At 55.9% G+C, this 22,471-nt stretch overlaps 1 protein-coding gene across 1 annotated transcript in view; it reads right to left on the bottom strand.

Annotated features, from left to right (window-relative positions):
• Positions 1-19,566, bottom strand: part of Myh14 (myosin, heavy chain 14, non-muscle) — a 50,922-nt gene extending 31,356 nt beyond the window's left edge. Inside the window, exons 1-10 of the mRNA XM_013027668.1 lie at positions 19,521-19,566; positions 14,211-14,618; positions 7,077-7,233; positions 6,226-6,253; positions 6,026-6,128; positions 5,779-5,802; positions 4,710-4,802; positions 4,362-4,425; positions 3,874-3,972; positions 3,146-3,286 (exon numbers count right to left, since the gene is read on the bottom strand). Of these exons, the coding sequence (XP_012883122.1) occupies positions 3,146-3,286; positions 3,874-3,972; positions 4,362-4,425; positions 4,710-4,802; positions 5,779-5,802; positions 6,026-6,128; positions 6,226-6,253; positions 7,077-7,233; positions 14,211-14,612 (1,111 nt within the window). The 5' untranslated portion in view covers positions 14,613-14,618; positions 19,521-19,566. The remainder of the gene's footprint in view (positions 1-3,145; positions 3,287-3,873; positions 3,973-4,361; positions 4,426-4,709; positions 4,803-5,778; positions 5,803-6,025; positions 6,129-6,225; positions 6,254-7,076; positions 7,234-14,210; positions 14,619-19,520) is intronic.
• Positions 19,567-22,471: the final 2,905 nt, after the last annotated feature.

Genomic DNA, 22,471 nt, shown 5'->3' with positions numbered 1-22,471 from the left:
AGCACCGCTAAAAATGCATAGAAAAAGGGCAAACCACAGGCATCCGGCTTGCTGGAGGCTGACGGAGTGGTCTCTGAAGGTCCTGAGCAGGGCCGGCCCGCACACAAACAGACCGGAGGCAGAAAGGGGGGGGGGCAGGAAATGGGCACACTCGGGGACTCCAGTCAGGATTGCCTTGGGCATGCTGGGGATGATGGCGAGGACCCCGGGGGCGCTTATGCTAGTGATGGTCCCCAGGCCACGAGTGCTTTCTAGTGTGCGGGACACAGCACAGAGGTGACTTGGAAAGTGTATGCGTGTGTGCACGTGTCTTTCTTCTACCAAAACCACCAAGCTGGAATCTGACCTGGCGAAACACATCCAAATGGAGATAAAACCAGCAGGCTGGCATCCCCAGAGGCGCAAGGCCGGGAACGGTGTTAGGAATGAAGGGGAGAAGAGAAATGTGGAATCCTAGACCCAGAAGCAATGTGTGTGTGTAGCTTGGGCAGGGGCTCCGGCCTGCAGGGCCAGCCCCTCCGGAGGCGGAGCATCCTGGGTGGGTGTGGCTTGGACCAGGAGCCAGGCACTCCTGTGTGGGCTGGTATGTCGGTGTGGGTGTGGCCAGGCTAGCCGTGACTCGGGTGGGCGTGGCTGCGAGGCGGGGCTTGACCAGACCAGTTCCGAAAGGCACACCTGTGTGGGCGTGGCCTAGATGGGTGTGATTAGGGTGGTGAGCTGGGTGTGAGCGTGGTTTGGGAAGACTTCCGGTGGGCGTGTCTGGGCGTGGCCTGCCTAGCAAGCACCGGGCCTCTGGCGCCCATTACACCTGGCTCACAGGTAGTTCGCCTCTTCTATGATTGGGCCGGGGGGGCGGGCCCCGCCGGTCTGCTCGCCCACAGAACAGCAGAAGCCCCGCTCTGTCTGTTTTGCCCTGTGCCCAGTGAGGCCTGGCCCACCGAGTTGATTTACCAGAGAACCATCGTAAAGAATGCGTGGCGCGGTTATCAAGAGCGCGAGGGTGTTGAGCGGTGGTGGGGTTGGCGTCGTCACCCCGGGGCTGGGCACATTGGTCTCTGGTTGTGACCTCTCAGTGCTGGGGACACACAAGAACCCCAGGAATGCTGAGAGGCTTCTGGGAAGGTGGGTGCGTGGCCTGGGGAGACAACGCTGCCCCACCATGGACTCCAGGAGCATTTTGGGGGGGATGGGGAGGTGCTGGGCCAGGCAGGAACAAGGCTGAACCCTGGGCTCAGCCACGATGGAGGGACAGCCAGCTACTCCCAGGCCTCAGTGTTCCCCCCTGAGAAATGGGTACAATGGGTACAATCATGGCTGCTTTGGACCAGTCCTGCCCACATCTGGTACTAGCCAGGTATAGATTTACATAAAATTAAAAGCGAGGCATGGGTGGTTCACATCTGTCATCCTAGCTATTAAAGAGGCTGAGATCTGAGGATCACAGTTTGAAGTCAGCCTTAGGGAAGGAAAATTTGTGAGACTCTTATTTTCCAATTAATCAGCAAAAAAAAAGCCAGAAGAGGAGCTGTGGCTCAAATGGTAGCGCTCCGTACTTGAGTGAAAAAACTGAAGGAGTGTGCATAGGCCTTAAGTTCCAGCCCTAGGACCAGCACCAAAAAAAAAAAAAAAAAGTAAACTTAAGTTAGGCATGGTAGTACATGGTAGTGCTCGCCTATAATCCCAGCCAACTCAGGAGACAGGACTCAGGCTGGCCTTGAACTTGTGATTCTGCCTCCACCTCCAAGAGCTGCAAAAGTTTTGTTTCCAAGGTGCAAAGACCAGCTATGTTCTTTCCAGGTGGTGAGAGGGACACAGGCTGGCAGGTCCCGGGGGACCAAGCAGGGCTGTGGCATGATCTGAATTTGTTTGTCCGTTGCTGGGCTATGGAGACAGGCAGGCTGGGGAATTACACAAGCAGGGTTGGGAAACCTGGCCAGGAAGTGGGGGGGGGAACCCACCCAAGATCTTGTGTCAATAACGCAAACACAGAGGCCTGGCCTTGGCCACCTGCTACCCAGCCAAGAGGGCACTCCATTCCAGCATTCCAGCTGCAGCCCCAAAGCCAACAATAGCTCCCAGGCCCTTGTACAGTGCCAGGGACCAGAGGAGAATCAGCCTCAAGGTGGGCCTGGTGCACCCTGGAAACACCTGAGGGGAGTCTCTTGGAGGACTTGGTTCAAAGACTGATAGTCCATCCAACATAGCCAGGCATCATAGCACATGCCTGTAATCCCAACACTCAGGAGTCCCAGGCCAGCTGGGGCTATATTGACAGATCCAGGATCTTGGGCTGGGAACAGGATTTCAGGTGCTGATACTCTGTGTCAATAGATGAAGAAAATAAAAATCCTAAACAGGGGCTGGAAAGGTGGCTCAGTAGTAAAATGCTCGCCTAGCATGCAGGAAGCCCTGGGTTCGATTCCTCAGTGCCACATATACAGAAAATGCTGGAAGTAGCGCTGTGGCTCAAGTGGTAAAGTGCTAGCCTTGAACAAAAGAAGCTCAGGGACAGTGCCCAGCCCCTTAGTTCAAGCCCAGGACTGGGGGAAAAAAAATCCCAAACAGAACTTTCTTGTAAAGTTATCCTTCAGGCCAGCACCTGGCTCCAGTCAGCCCGGGAAGAGTGGGGCTGGGAAGAGAAAACCTTACATCAACTAGAGCAAAAAGGTCTAGGAGAGTGGCTCAAGCAGTAGATCACTTGCCTAGCAAGTGCTAAGCACTGAGCTCAAACCCCAGTACTGCTAAATAAGTAACAACCATGATTCAGTTTGCCCCCTGGCCCTCCCCGCCAGTTGGGGATGCTCAGCAAGGCCCAGTGTGGACCTGGGTCATCCTCTCACCCTGGATCCTGCAGCCCTCATCCACTCAGACTGAACTCACTCCAACGTGACCCATGTTTCCTGCCTCAGGACCTTTGCACATGCTGTTCCCGCTGCTCTTCCCAACGACCCCCATGTTCCATCTCTTGACCTGTTCCCCTTTAGTTTCCTCAGCCCTCATCACCCCTAGATCACGGGACAGCTTTGTTGTTCCCCCACCTCTTCCCCACAGCCCCAGGGCCTGTATACAACAGTCACTCAGTACATGCTTGAGTGTGGAAGGCGTGGGGTCCCTGTGCCCACCCTGGCAGGTGGGGTTCACTCACAGGTGATCTCTTCGGGGGTGAAGCCCAGCACCCGCAGCGAAGCCAGGGTCTCCTGGAAGAGCTCCCGCTCCTGGCCGGGGGAGGACGCGGGCCCATTGGTGAGGAAGCGGTACTGGGAGCAGGGCTCCAACAGGAGGTCGGCTGGGGTGGGAGGACAAGGGGTCAAGGTCAAAGGCCAGCATGAGGTCAAATCCACGGAGGGGGGAGGGGGAAGGAGAAGGGGGAGGGGGAGGACCAGGCCTGGCCTGGCCAGTGAGGCCTAGGGAACGGGGGACACAGAGGCCGTAGGTTGGACAGACAGAAGCCAGGAGCATGGTGGAGGCTGGGGAGGCAGTGCGGGGCGGAGGACACGGAGGGAGAGCACCAGCCTCTGGCAGAAGCAAAGGGCAGAGCGGAGAGGCAGCATACAGGAGGACTGTCAGAGAAGGCGAGGCAGCGGAGGCCCGGCAGAGCTGGGGGGTCAGGAGGGGGTCACCCCAGAGGCCATGAGGGAGAGGAGGCTGGAGACCCGGAGCAGCAGCAGCAGCCACGGGAGACACGGAGCCAGGCAGGGCGGAAGGGGCCGGAGGCAGAGGACAGCAGAGACCGGAGGCTGGAGGCTGGAGGCACAGTGAGAGCCACACACACCATGGTGCAAGCAAGAGCCAGGGCTGCCCTCCCCCCTCTCTCCCTCCCTCCCTCAGCTCCTGGCACCCTCCCCCTCTCCCTCTGCAGGGGCCCGCACTGACCTTTGAGCTGCTCACTGGCGCCCCCTAGCAGCTGGTAGAAGATGTGGAAGCTGCACTCATCCTTGGCCTGGCGGATCGCCCGAGACTTTTCCAGAAGGTCTTGGGGTCAGGGGGTCAAGGAGCCAGCAGAGGCAAGAAAACCCCACGCAGCACCCCCCTTCATGGGGGGCACTGCTGTGTCTGCCCACCCCGTGATGGCTGGCTCAGATATGCAGCCTTGGCATGTTCACTTGGGACTCAGTTTCTCCATCTGTTTATGCCAGGTTGGGTGGTGCATGCCTGCAGTCCTGGCTGTGCAGGAGGCAGAGGGGGGAGGATTGAGGTCTGAGGCTACACTGGGACATAACTGCGTCCACCTCTCAGAGCCTTCCCAAAGCCTGGCACAGACCCTGGGAGGAGGGTTGGGGGGCGCATTTCCAGTGTCCACGCAAGGACCACCTTCCCACGCCCCCTTGAGGGCCCGGTGGCCACAGGGGGGGAGCGGATACAGGTCTCAATGTTGGCGCCCACAATGTATCCAGCAACGTCAAAATTGATGCGGATGAATTTGCCCTGAAAGACAACAGCCAGAGTTTGGGGGAGCCCTGGAGCCCCCAGACCTACACCATGCCCACAGCCCCGCTGTCCCGGGCTTCTGACTCCCAACACCCAACCTAACAGGCCTGCATATGTTACGTCCCAGGCTCCTTGGACCTCTGTCCTCAGGAGGCCCAGCCTCCTCCCTCAGACCCAGGGGGCCAGACCCCAGCCTTCTCCCTCAGACCCGGAGGTCCAGACCCTAGCCCCCCTATGCCAAGTCCTCATCCCTGACCCCCAGCTGCAGGCCCAGCACTCACAAATCTTGACGAGTTGTCGTTCTTCACTGTCTTGGCATTGCCGAAGGCCTCCAGAATGGGGTTGGCCTGAAGCAGCTGCCGCTCCAACTCCCCCTGCGGGGCATAGAGACAGGGAGGTCAGGGAAGGGAGGCTGGGGTGAAGAGATCGGGGATGAGGAGGTCTGAGACAGGAGGGGAGGTTGGGAGGGGAGGTGGGGCAGGGGAGTGGGGAGGAGAGGTAGGGAAAGAAGGGAAGGTGGGGAGGGGAGGGGAAGGGAGGTGGGGAGGGGAGGGGAGGAAGGGAGGGGAGGGGAGAAAGAAGGATGGGGAGGGGAGGAGAGGGAGGGGAAGAGAGGCCCCACAGAGGTGCCCGGCTGGCACTGTCTGCATGGGAGGCGCCTTGAGGGGGAGGATGCCCACATCCGGCCTCGTCTATTATGAGGGAAACAGGGAAATGTCTGCAAGACTATTAACTGGAAACAAAACCAAAGGACACAAAACACAAGCTGCAGCGGGGCGAGCACCATGCTCGCAGCGCAGCCTACAGGCAGAACTGATTCCCAGAGAGAGGGATCTGCGCAGGCGCCGGCAGGGGCCAGGCCTGGGGCTCAGGGTGCTTTCACCTCGGCTCTCCTCTACCCATCAATGGCAGTGGGAGCCCAGGCTGTGACTGCATGGTAGGCCCTCCCTAGAGCACACAGTAGGGCTGCCATGAGGACTGCTTATAAGGACTAAAGTGCAGTCATGGACCTGCACATATGCACAGAGTAGGGCTGCCCTGAACTGCATGTGCATAGTAGGGCTAACCAAGCAGCCTATGTGTGTACACACTGCCGGGGACAGCAGTGGGGCATTTTAGCCATGTGCACGTAGTAGGGCTGCACTTGATGAGAGCACAGCCCTGGTGCACTGCACACACAGTAGGTCCACCAGGAGCAGCACTACACTGCAGGTCCCTGGCCGTGTGCACATGGGAGGACCACATCCAGTAGCAGCACAGCCCTAGTGTGGCGTGCACAAAGTAGGTCCACCGGAAGCAGCCCTGTTGGGTGTCTGGCTGGGTGAGTGGAGATGACTTCCTGCTACTCACATAGGACATGGTGCTGACGGAGGTCTGAGGAAGTCAGAACACGGACACGGACCAGGACACGGACCAGGACACGGCACATGGAACATGGACAGACACAGTGAAGGGGGGCAGGGCACGGGCAGGGGCTCCCTGGGGACCCTCCCCCTCCCCACCTGGGCCTGGGCAGCAGTGATGGGGGGTGCACAGCCCCAGGAAGAGTGATGTTATGGGTGGCAGGGCCCCGGTGTCCCAAAGCTGGGTAACTTACGGGGACGCCCGGCTCCTTCCTGCCCTTGGGCGAGGATGCCACATGGGCCAGGTACTGGATGACCTTCTTGGTGTTCTCTGTCTTGCCAGCCCCAGACTCCCCGCTACAGGGGGGAACAAGGCGCCAGGTAAGCCCCTGCCCTGCCCCTTTCAGAGCGGCGCCCAGTCTTTGCCTCCAGGAAGTCCTCCGAGATTACTCACGTGCAGAGAATGGACTGGTCCTCACGATCTGAAGGGGACAGAGTGGGGACATGTCACCTGTCGGCATTTCTTTTTTTTTTTGGGTCCGGTCATGGGGCCTGAACTCTGGGCCTGGGTGCTGTCCCTCAGCTCTTCAGCTCAAGGCCAGCGCTCTACCACTTGAGCCACAGCACCACTTCCGGCTTTTTTCTTTTCACTTATGTGGTGCTGAGGAATCGAACCCAGGGCCTCAGGCATGCAAGGCAAGCGCTCTACCACTGAGCCACCTTCCCAGCCCACCTGTCGGCATTTCTTAAGCAGAGCACCTTGTGAGATCCTTCTGGGGCCATTTAGCTAAATGACACTTCCAGATTCTAACACAACACCCCAGTTAAACCTCCAAATATTATAGCTGTTAATTATGTAACTTTGTGTGTGTGTGTGTGTGTGTGTGTGTGTGTGTGTGTGTGTGTGCTGGTCCTGGAGCTTGAACTCTGGGCCTGGGCACTGTCCCTGAGCTTTGTTTTGCTCAGGGCTGGCACTCTACCACTTGAGCCACAGTACCACTTCCAGCTTTTCTTGAGTGGTTTATTGGAGATAAGAGTCCCATGGACTTTCCTGCCCAGGCTGGCTTTGAACTATGATCCTCATATCTCAGCCTCCTGAGTAGCTGGGATTACAGGTGTGAGCACGGGTGCCCGGCTCCCCTTGTGTAACTTTGCCAGGGTTGGCTCGCACATTATAAGGTCTGAGGCAGCTCCTCCCCAGTGTGTAACTTCAACAACAGCCTTGGGCTGTGTCCCGTGCAGACCCCTGGAGGCCAGAAGCCTCCCCCTCTCCCCCAAGCCCTGCAGCGCCCAGCCCATGCTCACCTTGCAGCATGCTCCGGTATGCGCCCTCAGTCACAGCGTAGACGTGGGGTGGGACCTCGTGGCGCTTCTTGCCCCGGTACATCTCCACGATGGCCTCGGTGTAGATGGGGAGCTGCTTGTAGGGGTTGATGACCACGCAGAACAGGCCGGAGTACGTCTGCGCCAATGAGAGGGGAATGGGCCTCCGCTGCGCAGCACGAGGGCCACACATGGCGGAGCGGGCTACGCACCATACGGGCTCCACACAGCCACACGGGCATTTAAATGTCTGGCAGGAAGAGTTTGGGAGCTAAAGAGAGGAAAGCAGGCTGGGCACTGCGTCTCACGCCTGCCATCCTAGCTACTCAGGAGGCTGAGATCTGAGGATCGTGTTTCAAAGCCAGCCAGGGCAGGAAAGTCCATGAGACTCTGATCTCCAATGAACCACCGGAAGTGGCACTGTGGCTCAAGTGGTAGGGTGCCTGCCTTGAGCTGAAGAGCTGAGAGACAGCGCCCAGGCCCAGAGTTCAGGCCCCATGACTGACACACACAAAAAAGACAGGGAAGCATCTTTCCAAACTGCACAAATGTGCTGTGTGTGACCCACACCAGCCTCTGCAGCCAGACTCCGGCCTGGTGAAGGAAGGGAAGGACCTAATCCTGGGCCACCTCACTAAAAAGGGACCTGAGAGGGTTTTCTGGTCACCTTGGTTTCCTGGAATGCCTCTGGAGACTGCTTAGGGGCTCTGCAGGAGCCTGGGCACCTGCCTACAGCTCAGACACACTGAGGCCCTACTGTGTGTATATGTGTGTGCGTGCCTGCGTGCATGATTGTGTACATGCCCTGACACTGGGACTTGAACTCAGGGCCTAGGCACTGTCCTGTGGCTTTTTAACTTAAGACTGGGGTTCTACCACTTACACGACATTTCTGATCCTGACTTTTTAGAGGTAAGAGTCTCACAGACTTTCTTGCCCAGACTGGCTTCAAACCCCGATCCTGAGATCTCAGCCTCTTGAGTAGCTAGGATGACAAGGTGAGACACCAGTTACCTGGCTGGCATGATATATATATATTTTTTTTGGGGGGGGGTCCAGTCGTGGGGCCTGAACTCTGGGCCTGGGCGCTGTCCCTCAGCTCTTCAGCTCAAGGCTAGCGCTCTACCACTGGAGCCACAGCGCCACTTCCGGCTTTTTCTTTTTGCTTATGTGGTGCTGAGGAATCGAACCCAGGGCCTCATGCATGCAAGGCAAGAGCTTTACCACTGAGCCACCTTCCCAGCCCTGGAATGATATTTTTGAGATTAAAAATCTCAGTGTACTCCAAGCTGGCCTCAAAGTTTCAATCTTCCTGTGTGGTTCAGATTACACGCATGCCATACTCATTGAAGGAAATGCTGAACTTCGGGTTACAAGCATATGAAAATGAAGCTTTTTGTGTCGTTCTTGCATTAATTTCCAGGGTCCCTCAGATTCTGTTCACACAGCTGTGAAGATTGGATTTGTGACCCTGTCACCATTTAAGAACTAGTCGCAGGCTGAGCGCTGCTAGCTCACACCTGTAATCCTAGCTACACAGGAGGCCATCCCAGGCAGAAAAGTTGTCATGAAATTTATCGCCACCAGAAAACTGGAAGTGACACTGTGGCTTAAGTGGTAGAGTGGCAACCTTGAGCAAAAAAGCTCAATGCCCAGTCCCTGAGTTCAAGCCTCATGACTGATTTAAAAAAGAAAAAATAAAATAAGAGAAAGAGCCAATCGGACTCAAAAGGGAGGCAGTCACATAGCAAAGGAAGATGCTAGCAGGAGCTAGGTGGGTATACTAGCCAAAAAGTTCGGTGCTTCTTGGCTCGCCTAGTTAAGTACTTAACCATTCATTATGAAGCCAGTAAGCCATTTACTTAATTAACTCATCAGCTAGTTGGTAGTTGGCTACTGTATACTCCAGACAAGCCAGGTACAGGGAGTCATGCCTAGAATCCCAGCTGCTTGGGAGGCAGAGGTGAGGAGGATCATGGGTCAAGGCCAATGTGGACAAAAAGTTAGTGAGGCTCCATCTTAGTATATAAACTGAGTATGGTGGGGCAGGCCTGTTATCTGAGTTACTTACGAGACATAGGAAAGAAGATCTGGGTCTAGGTGAGTCCCTGCAAACATGTGAGGCCCTCTCTTAAAAAAACAAAACGGAAGGGGCTGGGAAGGTGGCTCAGTGGTAGAGTGCTTGCCTTGCATGCATGAGGCCCTGGGTTCAATTCCTCAGCACCACATAAGCAGAAAAAGCCGGAAGTGGGGATGACACTCAAGTGGTAGAGCGCTAGCCTTGAGCTGAAGAGCTGAGGGACAGCGCCTAGGCCCAGAGTTCAGGCCCCACGACCAGCCAAAAAAAAAAAAAAAAAGAAAAGAAAAAAAAATAGAAAAAGCTGAGTACCGGTGGCTCACGCCTGTCATCCTAGCTACTCAGGAGGCTGAGATCTAAGGATCACGGTTCAAAGCCAGCCCAGGGAAGGAAAGTCTGTGAGACGTTTATCTCCAATGAACCACCAGAAAACGGGAAGTGGAACCATGTCTCAAGTGGTAGAGTGCTCGCCTTGAGCTGAAGGGCTGAGGGACCTTCCTAGGCTAGCACAAGGCAAGGAAGGAAGGAAGAAGGGAGGGAAGGAAGGAAGGAAGGAAGGAGGGAGGGAGGGAGGGAGGGAAGGAAGGAAGGAAGGAAAGAAGGGAGGAAGGAGACAGTTGGACTGAGGCAGGGCGCGGCTCCGCTTCCTGGGCTTCAGCTTCTAACAGGTGGCGTGGGGCCGACAGGAGCAGCAGGACCGGTTTTCCGGGTGTCTGCCTGCGCCTCTCAACGGGAGGGTGGGGTGCCCAGACCGCATTCCCTGCCGGGGTATCTCATGGCTGCTGGCGCCCAGGCCCCTGCTCCTGGCTGGACGGGGTGCCCCCTCCACAGGCACCCCCAGGCCAGCCACACCCGCTTCCCAGGGCCGAAACCTGAGCCAGTCAAGAAAGGGGGGCAGCCTGGTACAGAGAGGGTTGGGGGACAACGGAGTTGCTGGGGTAACCATGGCAGAAGCCGGGCTGGAATGATCTGGAAGGGCTGCCCGCCCGCCACCCACCCCCCCTAGGCTCCAGCAGGGGCTGAGCCCCCTCTTTACAAAGGCGGGGAGGATTAAGGAAGAGAAAGGGTGGAAAGCAAGCAGGCCAAGGCGGGGCCCCAACACTGAAATGTGGGCCACCTGGGACCAAAGCCATGCCAGCCCGCCAGCCCGGCATGGAGGCCCGACGGGGCGTTCACCGGCTGTGGGGGCCCGGGCAGAAAGGATCTGCTTTCTTGGAGCCTCAGTTCCCAGCAGTACCACCTAGAAGGGCTTAGAAGTGCCAAGAGCCAGGAGGGACTCCCTGAAAAGACAGAAGTCCTCAGCAATTTGGGGTACGGGAGGGGGGACTGACATTGAATTTCCTTGAGCTGAGCAACTCGACCCACACGACCAGCAGTTGATCAATCAACAAACCCAGGGTGGCTGGGGCCCCCCAAACCCAGCATATGCTTAACACATCAGCCATGATAGCGGCTGGAGTGACCCCAACCTGACAGCCGTGCCCAGATGTGAGATAACGAGGCCATGAGGGATGGAACATAGACCCAAGGAAGCAGGTGATCACAAAGTTCTACTCATCATTACTGGGGCCTAATTTGCTTCCTGTCTCAGCTTCTAGAATCTTCTCTCTCTCTCTCTCTGTCTTGCCCCCTCCCTCCCTCTCTCTCTTTCTGAGGCCTCAGTTCACTGGCTCTCTTGCTTCAGCAGCTACTATCTTATGTTTTCTGAATAACCTTCCTAGTGCTGTGCTAAGGTCCTGGGGTCTGGAGTCAGGCTAGCCTGGGTTCAAATCCAGTCGGGTCATATTCCTAGCTGTGTGACTTTGTCCAAAGCCTGTTCAAGCACAGTTCCTCCACCTGCAGAACACATAAGAGTGGGCACCCTGCCTGGCAGCTAAATAAATTCAAAAGTTTATTAAAAAACTAAAAGATGCTGGGCGCCAGTGGCTCACACCTGTAATCCTATGTACTCAAGAGGCTGAGATGTGAGGATTGTAGTTCAAAGCCAGCCTGTGCAGGAAAGTCTGTGAGACTCTTATCTCCAATAAAACACCAGAAAACCAGAAATGGTGCTGTGGCTCAAAGTGGCAGAGTGCTAGCCTTGCGTAAAAAAGTTCAGGGACAGCTGGGCACTGATGGCTTACGCCTGTAATCCTAGCTACTAAGGAGGCTGAGATCTGAGGATCGAGGTTCAAAGCCAGCCAGGGCAGGATAGTCTGTGAGACTCTGATCTCCAATGAACCACTAGAAAACTGGAAGTTTAGCTGTGGCTCAAGTGGTAGAGTGCTTGCCTTGAGCTGAAGAGCTGAGGGACAGTGCCCAGGCCCAGAGTTCAAGCCACACAACTGACAAAAAAAGAAAGAAAGAAAGAAAGAAAGAAAGAAAGAAAAGAAAAGCTAAAAGGTGGCCAAGTGTTGGGGTGCCACTCTTGTCTCTCCGGACCAGGGATGGGGCTCAGGCAAGCAGCTTCTCTCCTGCAGCCACTGCAGCCTGGAAAGGGGGTGACCCCATCTAGGAGCAGACAGCCCTGATTCAAATCCCATTTCTGATACCACAAGCCAAGTGACCCCCAAATCAACCTATCACACCTGAGCTAAGTGAGCCTGGGCAGGCTCCCAATGTGCCACCTGACCTGCTGTTTGGGCCTCACTCAGGCCCCTGCTCACTCCACATTCCTGGATGGCAGGTGGCATCCACAGCCCCCGGCGGCGTCTGGGTGAAAGTGGAGCAGCCAACAGCTCTCAGCATGGTGCCCAGCACAACTTGAGAGCTCAGTAAATATTTGCCGGCCACTTTTCCTCATCTCCACTGTTAAGGCTGGCATTCCTGGCCAATTTCTCTAACCCTGCATCTTGCCTATTAAAGCCACCCTGGATACTTATTTAAAATAAATAAAAAATAAAATAACTCACGTGACTCCCCTCCCCCAGCACCCCCCCATACACACACACACACACACACACACACACACACACACACACACACACACACACACACACACACTGTCTGCTTGGTTTCTGAGGTAAGGTGTCAGAATCTTTTGGAATCCCCAGATGACGCAAGCCAGGTCTGAGAATACCTGGCCGCTCCCATCTCTTGGTACTAATGATTTAATACTGAGCAGACCGCAGGTGATGAAGGCAGAGGTTAACAGACCACCTCAATCAATCCTGCTATCATCAACCCCATCTCACTTTTCTTTTTCTTTTCTATTTTTTAATCTATTTTTTGCTTTTTTTTTGTTTTTGGTCCGGTCCTGGGGCCTGAATTCTGGGCCTGGGCGCTGTCCCTCAGCTCTTCAGCTCAAGGCTAGCGCTCTACCACTTGAACCACAGCGCCACTTCCGGCTTTTTTCTTTTTGCTTATGTGGTACTGAGGAATCGAACCCAGGGCCTCAGGCATGCAAGGCAAGCGCTCTACCACTGAGCCACCTTCCCAGCCCCTATTTTTTGCTTTTTTTGAGACAGCATCTCCCTAGGCAACTCAGGTTGTCCTATACCTCTTGCTCCTCCTGCCTTGGCCTCCCAAGTGCTAGGATTGCAGTTGTACACCACCATACCTGGCTATTCTCATCTTACCTTTCTTTTCTTTTCTTTTCTTTTCTTTTTTTTTGTTGGTCATGGGGTTTGAACTCTGAGCCTGGGCCCTGTCCCTCAGCTCTTCAGCTCAAGACTAGTGCTCTATCGCTTGAACCACAGCACCACTTCCGGTTTTCTAGTGGTTTATTGGAGATAAGAGTCTCACAGACCTTTCTACCCTGGCTGGCTTTGAGCTGTGATCCTCAGATCTCAGCCTCCTGAGTAGCTAGGATGACAGGCATGAGCCACCGGCACCTGGCCTGCCTCACCTTTCTTTAAGCCTATACCCTGACTACCTGAGTGTGCCAGTTCTCAGTGATGCCCTTGTCCCAGGTGACCATTTCTTGATCTGTGAAACGGACATCACTCTCTTTCTTTGCAGTACTAGAGTCTGAACTCAGGGCTCTGTGCTCACTAGGTAAGCACGCCACCACTTGAGCCAGAATCTAAGTTCTCAATTATTTATTTATTTTGTTGATCATGGACTTGTACTCTGGGCCTGGGCCCTGTCCCTCAGCTCTTCAGCCCAAGGCCAGTGCTCTACCACTTAAGCCACAGCACCACTTCCAGTTTTCTGGTGATTAATTGGAGATCAGAGTCACATGGACTTTCCTGCCCAGGCTGGCTTTGAACCTTGATTTTCAGATCTCAGCCTCCTGAGTAGCTAGGATTACAGGCATGAGCTGCCAGCGCTGGCTTCAAATGTTTTATAATTATAGTTAGGTGGTGCCAGTGACTCACACCTGTATTTCACTGAGGAGGCTGAGATCTGGAGGATCATAAGTTCAAAGCCAGCCCAGATAGGAGAATCCACAAAACTCCATCTCTAACGAACTAGCAAACAAACACACAAGGGTGTTTGAAGTATGGTTCAAGTGGTAGAGCTTATAAGTCACTGAGTTCAAGCCCCAGATTGGGGGGAGGGAGAGAGTTTTTTCTAGCAGGGCATGGGTAGCTCATGCCTGTAAATCCTTGCTACTCAGGAGGCTGAGATCTGAGGATCACAGTTCAAAGCGAGCCTGGGCAGGAAAGTCTGTGAGACTCTTATCTCCAATAAACCACCAAAAGACCGAAAGTGGCACTGTGGCTTAAGTGGTAGAGCGATCGTCTTGTGCTAAAGAGCTGAGGGACAGTGACCAGGCCCAGAGTTCAAGCCCCACGACTGACAAAAACCAAAAAACAATTTTTCTAATTAAATATTTGCTGAGTCAACATCCTGGAACGTGTGATGTTCGCATGTCAGATTCATTGTTACCCCTGTGGGCCTTGGGGCCTTCTGCACATAAAAATGAAGAGCCTAAATAGATTCCGCTCTGTCTGAGGCCATGGGATGAATAGACAGAGTTTGTGTCATTTCCTATGCTTGTCCATTGACATTAATTAGGATGACAGATAACACCAACTACATGGGGTGCTGATGTGGCCATTTAGAAGGCAGCCTGGGGTGGCAGGGCCCTGGGGGGCTGTGGCAGAGACACTCACGTAGATGAGCCCGGAGTAGTAGCGCTCGCGCAGGTTATGCAGCACGGAAGCCTCGTTGAGACAGGTCAGCTCAGCCATGTCCTCTGCCTTGCTGAACTTGGGCGGATTCATTCGCTGGATCTGGTCCCTGGGCAGCCGCAGCCGCCGGCCGCTCTCGGCCAGCTCCACCTCAGCCTCCTCCTCGCCCTCATCGCGCAGTGCCGCTGCCTCGAACCCATGAAGCTCCGAGGGCACCCATACCAGGCGCCGCGCAGTCCACTCCACCTGCGGGCCGCCCCCCGCCGTTGGTCCCCCCGAGCCCCCACTGCGGGGCGCAAACAGGAATGGCTGGGCCGCCTCGGGCACTGGGCCCGGCCTGGGGGGCGCCTTCCGCCCGGGCACCGACAGGGTCACTGCTGCCATGGTCTGCTGAGAGAGAGAAGGTGTGTCAGGAGCAGGCAGCCTCTGTCCACCCGCATCGCCCTGCGCATCTGCACAACCTGAGCTCAGAGGCCATAACTCCCTCCAGCCCTGCCCTCACCTATCCACCACCATCCTCCCATCCTCCACCCACCATCTACCCACTGCCCTCCCACCATCCTTCCATCCTCCACCCATCATCCATCATCCACCCCATCCAGCCATCACCCATCCATCAATCATCCATCCATCCACCCACCATCTACCCATCCAACCATCATCCATCAATCATCCACCCTCTATCCATCCATCCATCATCCACCCTCCATCCATCCATCATCCACTCATCCACTATCCGTCACCCACTCAAAAGCCATCCACCTATCCATTCATCCATCCATCATCCACCCACCTATCATCCATCCATTCACCCATCTGCCCATCTACCCTTTCATCCCTCCCTCTGTCCATCTACCCTCCATCTATCCATCCCAGCCACACATTGATCCACTAATCACTCAGTCCATCATTCCATTCCCTCACCCATCTACCCATTCATTCATACATTCTGCAACTTAGCTAGGGGTGCTGACCCTGGTGCAGAATCCCAGCTCCTCAGGAGGTCGGGGCAGGATAGAGAATTCCAAACTAGGCTGGGCAGAGTGAGGGAGATCCCGTCTCAAAGCCAGAATATCTGTGATCTTAGCTACTTGGAAGGCTGAGAACAGAGGATGGAAGTTGGAGGCCAGGCAAGGCAGAAAAGGAGGTCAGCCAGCCTACGGACCCTAATGGTCTTCCTTTCTGTGCAACTGTGTGTGTGTGTGTGTGTGTGTGTGTGTGTGTGTGTGTGTGTGGCGCGCACATACTGGAGCTTAAACTGGGAGTGGAGCTTTTTTTTTTTTTTTTTTGCTCAAGGCTGGTGCTCTACCACTTGAGCTGCAGCTCCACTTCCAGTTTCTTTGGTAGTCAGTTGGAGATGAGAATCGCTTGAACCAGGCACTGGTGGCTCACACCTGTAATCCTAGCTACTCAGGAGACTGAGAACTGAGGGTGGTGGTTCGAAGCCAGCCTGGGCAGGAAACTCTGTAAGACTCTGATCTCTAATTAACCACCAGAAAACCAGAAGTAGAGCTGTGGCTCAACATGAAAAGCACAGCAACAGTGCCCAGGCCCTGAGTTCAAGCCCCATGACTGACAAAAAAAAAGTCTTTTGGACTTTTCTGCTCCAGTTGACTTTGAATTGTGATCCTCAGATCTCAGCCTCCTGAGTCGCTGGGATCACAGGTGTGAGCCATGGTACCCGGCTCATTGATATTTTTAATATTCAGAGCCAATGAAATCAATCTGTTTGGGATTTACTAGATGAAAAATCATTCAAATGTTCTGTTGTTTTTTCAACATTGCTTCTAGAAAAATTTAAATGCACATTTGGCTTGTGTTCTATTTATGTTAGACAGTATGCTCTAACCCTGGGAGACAGATAAAAAGATAAATAAGTAAACTGAAGAGGATGTCATATGGCAAGAAATACCAATAAAATCAATCCAAGCAAGGGAGGGGAATGTTAGGACTCAGAGGGTACTAAGGTTTTATTGGGGTGGCCAGGGAGGGAATCTCATCATACAGCACTTTTACATAACAACCTGGTAGAGTGGAAGAGAGAAAACCACAGGGGTGCCAGAAGGAAAAGCACTCTAGATGCCAGTGCAAAGGCCCTGGGGCAGGAATGTGCCTCCTGGTTTGGCACTGAGAACCTTGCAGGTGTGTGATGGTGAGGAGGAGGGTGGTAGGTGAGGTATAAAGGACACTCTTTGCCTGTAACCCCAAGGAACTCCTGAGGGGGACCTGACTCTTATCTGAGATCTTTTAAGAGAGTCTGGAACCCGGGACATGGGCCACGCCTCACCCTCCAGGGACCACAGACACAGAACCCAGCAATTACCAGGCCACCTGGGAAAAGTCAGGGAAAGTTCCTGCGTGGGGCTTCTCTACTTGAGAGGCTAGCCCTCAGAGTCCCCAAGGCTGCCCCAGTCCCCTTGGCTGCTGGCCAAGGATCACCCCAGGCCTCATGTGACCTCAAAACACAGAGAATGAGCCCCATCCCCTGGACTTTATCCCCCACTTCCTACCCAGCCCTGTGGCCTTTGACCAGGAAGCATTTAAAAATTTTTGCAATCACCCAGCCTTACACCTCCCTGCAGCAAGGGGAGTGGGAAGCGGTGTCCAGCCTGCTCCCTCAGACCCCCAGCCTCCTCCCTCAGATCCAAGGGTCCAGGCCAGCCTCTTCCTCTCCCCGCTGCCCTGCCCTCTTGGACAGCATGTGTGGGGTTCTGGGTGGCCCAAGCCAGAGCCTGGCACTCTGCTTCCAGCCCCAGCTCAGGCAGCGCAGAGACAGCGCCAAGCTCATTACTGTCCCCAGGCAGGTGAGAGCACTGCCCTGGGAGGGACGCTGCCCAGGTGAAAGGGAAAAGAAGCCAGGGATCCGCCCCTGGGCAGGGGTTGGTGCTGCTGGCATCTAGCCTCTGACCTGGGCTTTCTGCTGACACCCAGGCGTCCTGCCCAGCCTCCTCCCTCAGAATCAGAGATCCAGACCCCAGCCTCCCTCAGACCCAGAGGTCCAGCCCCCAGCCTCCTCCCTCAGACCCAGGGATCTGGACTCCAGCCTCCTCCCTCAGACTCAGGGATCCAGACCCAAGCCTCCCTCAGACTCAGGGATCCAGACCCCAGCCTCCTCCCTCAGACCCAGGGGTCCAGACCCCAGCCTCCTCCTCAGACTCAGGGATCCAGACCCAAGCCTCCTCCCTCAGACCCAGAGGTGCAGACCCCAGCCTCCTCCCTCAGACCCAGGGGTCCAGACCCCAGACTCCTCCCTCAGACTCAGGGATCTAGGCTCCAGCCTCCCTCAGACTCAGGGATCCAGACCCCAGCCTCCTCCCTCAGACCCAGGGGTCCAGACCACAGCCTCCCTCCTCAGACCCAGGGGTCCAGACCTCAGCCTCCTCCCTCAGACACAGGGATCTAGCCCTCAGCCTCTTCCCTCAGACCCAGGGGTCCAGACCCCAGCCTCCTCCCTCAGACCCACGGGCCCAGGCTTCAACTTTCCTCCTTCAGACACAAGGGTGGAGGTCCCAGCTCTCCATCAGACCCCGGGGTTTGGACTCTAGCCCTCAGCCCCGGGCTCAGGAGTGTGGCCTCGCGGCTCTGTCCTTGGGCTGACTAGGCTGCTGGGTCCCCACCCCGCCCCCCATGCAGGAGCCTACAGCCCAAGCCCCATCCCCCCAGGACCGCGCGCCTCTGCGGCCACCCACCGTCCTCCCGGCCCGGGCCCTGGGCACTACCTGGGGGCGCCGTCCGGAGCGGGAGTCGGGGAGGGGGCGCGGGGATCCCCGTCCTTTTCCAAGCACCCAGGTGCGGCCACCTCTGCGGTCCAGCGCGGGGCGGGGCCTGGTGCGCCGCCGGGCGGGGCCGGGCGCTGACGTCAGCCTGCACCTGCGGGCCAGGGGGCGGGGCTCGCCCGGGGCGGAGCCGGGAAGGGGCGGGGCCAGGCCGGGGGTGGGGCCGGGAGGGAAGAGCCCAGGGCCGCTTTCTCCCTGCCCCCCCCCCCCGCCCCCGACACACACACTCTGCGATGGGCAAAGGTCAAGGCCCCGGACCAGAGGCCCCAGGATTCCCGCGATTTTAATCCCGCTCCGGCTTTCTGGACCTCAGTTTTAAACCCCTCTGGGAATTGCGGCGCGAGCGATTAATAAAACACGGTGAAGAAAGGGGTTCGGCCCAGCGCCTCATCTCTTAGTCCCTCTGTGCCTCAGTTTCCCCCACCCTGAAAGTAAAGTCATGCAATCCACAGAAAGCACCCAAGAAGACGACAACATGTTATTCTGGACTTTCTGGACTTCTGGACTTGTATCTCCCGGGGACTGAGAACAGCACTGAGCGTCCCCACGTGTCGGCTGGTTTGTTGTGGTTGTGGTTGTTGTTTGGTACCCGTCTTGGAGCTGGAACTTGCCGCCTGGGAGCTGTCCCTGAGCTTTTCATGCGAGGCTGGCGTTCTACCACTTCAGCCACAGCTCCACTTGTGGCTTTTTGCTAGCTAACTGGAGGTAAGAATCTTACGGATTTTCGAACGGCCATCCTCAGATCTCAGCCTCCTGAGTAGCTGGGATTACAGGCGTGAGCACTGGCGCTGGGCTGTGCCCAGTTGCTTTTGTGCTCGCTGAAAACAGCCCTCCGTGTATGATAGGATGATCTTAACCACCTCCTCACCCCGGTCAGAGCACGGCTCCATTCCTCTGATGGGGAAACCGAGGCACGGAGAGGTGAAGAGATGTTCTCAAGATTCATAGTGAAGGCTACGCAGAGCTCAAGGCCCTGAGTTCAAATCCCGGGCACTCCCCCGCCACCCCCGGCCCTGCAGCCACCTCTGCTCTGTAAAATGGGTACACTGAGAATCCACCTGGATTTCAGTCATGAACTGGACAGCGCCAGGGCCCAGGGATCGCAGTCGTCCCCTCACCTCTGCCCCCCCCCGCGGGGGTCACGACCAGAGAAACCGGACTCAGTGTGACCCCGGGGGCGGGGGCCTGGGGCAATGACTCAGGTAATAAATCGTTCCAGGGCCCAAAGGCAGTTTCAGTTTCCCGGTGTCGAATACTCCCGCGACGCCAGCGAGGCCCCCGACCCGGCCCCGCACACAGTAGGAACTCGGGCACACAGTGGGAACTCGGGTGCTGGGGTGCCGACCCCACTCCCCCGCCGCCGTCCCGCCGGGCCCCAAGGTGAGCGTCCGCGTCACTGCCTTTCCCTGGTGGCCGCCGAGGCCCGGACCGCAGTCCCCCGGCTCCACTGCCCTGGGCCGAGCCCCTTCGGCCGCCCCCCACCCCGGCGGGCTGCGGGCGCCCCCCGCGCACTCACCGGCTACCGGGCTGTCCTGAGGCTGCGGCCTGGGGAGAATGAGGGGCGGGCCCTCCGTGACAGCCCCGCCCCCACGAGCACAGCGCGAGCCAATCATCGCCCGCTGCGGCAATCTGTAACCCCGCCCCACGGGGGGGCAAGCAAGAGCCAATCAAGAAACGCGGCAAGTGGACAAGGCCAATCAGAAGTTCGCCGAAGGGTGCCAGCCGTGGGAAAAGGAGCCGTCCCGAGGGAGGCCGGCAGGCGGTGCGCTTGTGGGTGGGACCCGAGTCCTGATGGGCAGTGAGTGTGACCAATGAGGAGGCGCGGAGACCGACCGGGGTCCGGAGGCCTGAGGGCCCGGGTGAATGGGCTGCTTTGTGCGCCGGGCATGAATGGGGGCCTTTGTGCCGGCCGGCGTGGGGCGCAGGGGGGCCCGAGGCCGGAATGCCTGTTTCCCCCGGGAGCTGGAGGGCAGGAGACGCGGAGGAAGAAGCAGTCCGATCTTAGGCTCCCACCCACCCGGGAGGGGTGGGCGGCGATGCCGCCTCACGGGGCAGACCCTTAGGCCCTTGCCCCAGCGCCACGGGCCTGGGATTATCCCGGGCGGCGGACGCCTCGGAGCTGAGGATCTGGAAACGTCTAGATCTGAACTCAGAACCTGGGTTTGTGGGGAGGGGACAAAAAGACACCCCAAGGTTGTGGAACGTAGGCTGCCCTGCACCCCGGTAGGCCTTGATACTGTGGCTGTGAAAACAACCTACAGACAGGGTAGCTCACGCCTTCAGTCTTACTCAGGTGGCTGAGATAGAGGGGGGATCGTGGTTTGAGGGTAGCTAGCAAGGGAAAAAGGCCGGCAAGACCCCATCTTAACCGAAGAGAGCTGAGTGTAGCGGTACACACGCCTGTCATCCCAGCTATGAGGGGAGGCATAGAGTTAAGCGGATTGAGATCCGGGCCTTCCCTTCACCCCACTGCCAGTATGAACACTAGACCCTGTTCTAACTATAACGAAAGCCAGAGGGGGGCGTGGCTCACGTGGCAGAGCGCCTGCGGGAGGCCCCCCATTCATCCCAGCCCACAGAATTTCCTATAGGCGCCTATAGCCTAGCCAGAATCTGCCTGGTAACTGGTGATGTTATCAACCCATTCTGTGCTAAATCTGCCTGGCAACGAGTGACGTCATCGTTCCCACCAACTACCAAAGCTGCCTGACTACCATTCCCAAGCATTGACTGACATGGAGTCTTCGGAACTTCTATGCCCAGGCTGGCCTCAAACTACCATCTTCTGATCTCTGACTCCCAAGTAGCTAGGATTACAGGCTTGAGCCACTGTGTCTGGCCTTGCTGAGGGTGTTCTGTGGTCTAGATGCCTATGCTAAGCTATACCTGAACAAACGTTCTTATTTCTTGAGCATTTACACAGTTCTATCCCTATTTCTCACCCCTATTTACAGGCAGGTAAAGTGAGGCACAGCTGCCCATGTTTGCACATTCCCAAAGTGGCAGGGCCTGGATTTGAACCCCCAGAGTCTAGCTCCCCATGATTGAGGACCATTTCTGGGTGAGTTAACAAAATTTCAGGAGCAGTTTGTCTGGTAGGAAGGGAGGAGGGAGTCTGGGTTTTGAGGGTGCCGAGTGTCTGTGGTCCTGTCTGTAACACTGCCAGGACATTCTCTCTGTGGCAAAGGCATGAATGGCTCCAAGATTTTATTTTTGGCCACTGGACTGCTGTTCTGGTGCATGTGATGTGGTCTGGCTCAGAGACAAGTGCAAGCTGGCAGCCCTGCCCTGGGTCATAGACAAGGAACAGACTCCTTCCGGTATTTATTTATTGTGTGCCTACTGTGTTCTGGGTCTTCTAGACCAAAGGGTCAGTGAAAGTTGCTTAAAACTGATGGACAAGCCAGACACAGATGCTCACACCTTAGTTCTAGCTACTTCTCCAGCTGCACTTTAAGACTAGGCCAACACTTCTCATTTCAGCCCTGTTCCAGCATGGAGAATCAACACTGCTGTCTTTATTGGTTTATGTTTCAATGAAAAGAGTTTTAGCGCGGTAGGGTGGGACAGAACTGTAATCCCAGCCATCAGAAGGTAGAGAAAGGTGGATTGTGAATCCAAAGCCAGCCTCATGAGACCTGATCTCCGAAAAAGAACAAACAGAACAAAATCATTTTTCATTTGGCAAAAATGGGGGAAAATATCCATTTTATCCATCTCATGTCACCAACTTGGATAATAGTTTGGTGAGGTTTTTAAATTTGTATTAAGTATTTATCATCTTTTCAAGAGAGTGCTAATTATAGCCACCCTTTATTGGGAGATTTTATGTAGTGGCACTGTTTTAAATATTTTATACCTGGGGACTCATTCGGAATATACAACACACAGACAGGTGCCGCTGACAGTCTCCCCTGGCAGGCAAAGAAATGGAGGATCCAGATGCATTTCGGGTTGTGCACCTGGCTCAGCCTGGCTGAGATGAGGACCTGTCTTTGGGGCTTCAGCCTCAGCCTTCAGCACCATGTTTAGAAAAATGGTTCCCTGCCCCAGAGGTGCCAATGGAGCAGAGCTCCGGGAGACCCCCAACAATCTGCATTTATCAAATTCCCATGTTCTGTGGTTTGACCTTCATCACAATGCACGTTGCCATTTTTATTGTATTTATTTACTTATTTATCTAGCACCCAAGCCAGGTCATCTGGTTAGGCCATTGCTCTGCCTTTTGAGCCAAATCTCCCCAACACACACACACACACACACACACACACACACACACACACACACACCAGCCACCAGCCACCACCATGGCCTGGGAAATCTGGAGGCAGGTGATGACTTCCCGAGAAAGCCCCGCCCTCACGAACACATGAATGTAAATGAGCTGTAGGGAGAGGTGGCAGGAATATCATGGGAGTAGATTCCTTCCCTAGGGCGTTGCTGTCCTATAAAAGGGAGCTGGACCCA

The sequence above is a fragment of the Dipodomys ordii genome, unplaced genomic scaffold (assembly GCF_000151885.1).
Source record: "Dipodomys ordii isolate 6190 unplaced genomic scaffold, Dord_2.0 Scaffold105, whole genome shotgun sequence".
NCBI classification, from domain to species: domain Eukaryota; kingdom Metazoa; phylum Chordata; class Mammalia; order Rodentia; family Heteromyidae; genus Dipodomys; species Dipodomys ordii.
Note: the sequence above shows the minus strand (reverse complement) of the source record. Positions and strands in the feature narration are given on the sequence as shown.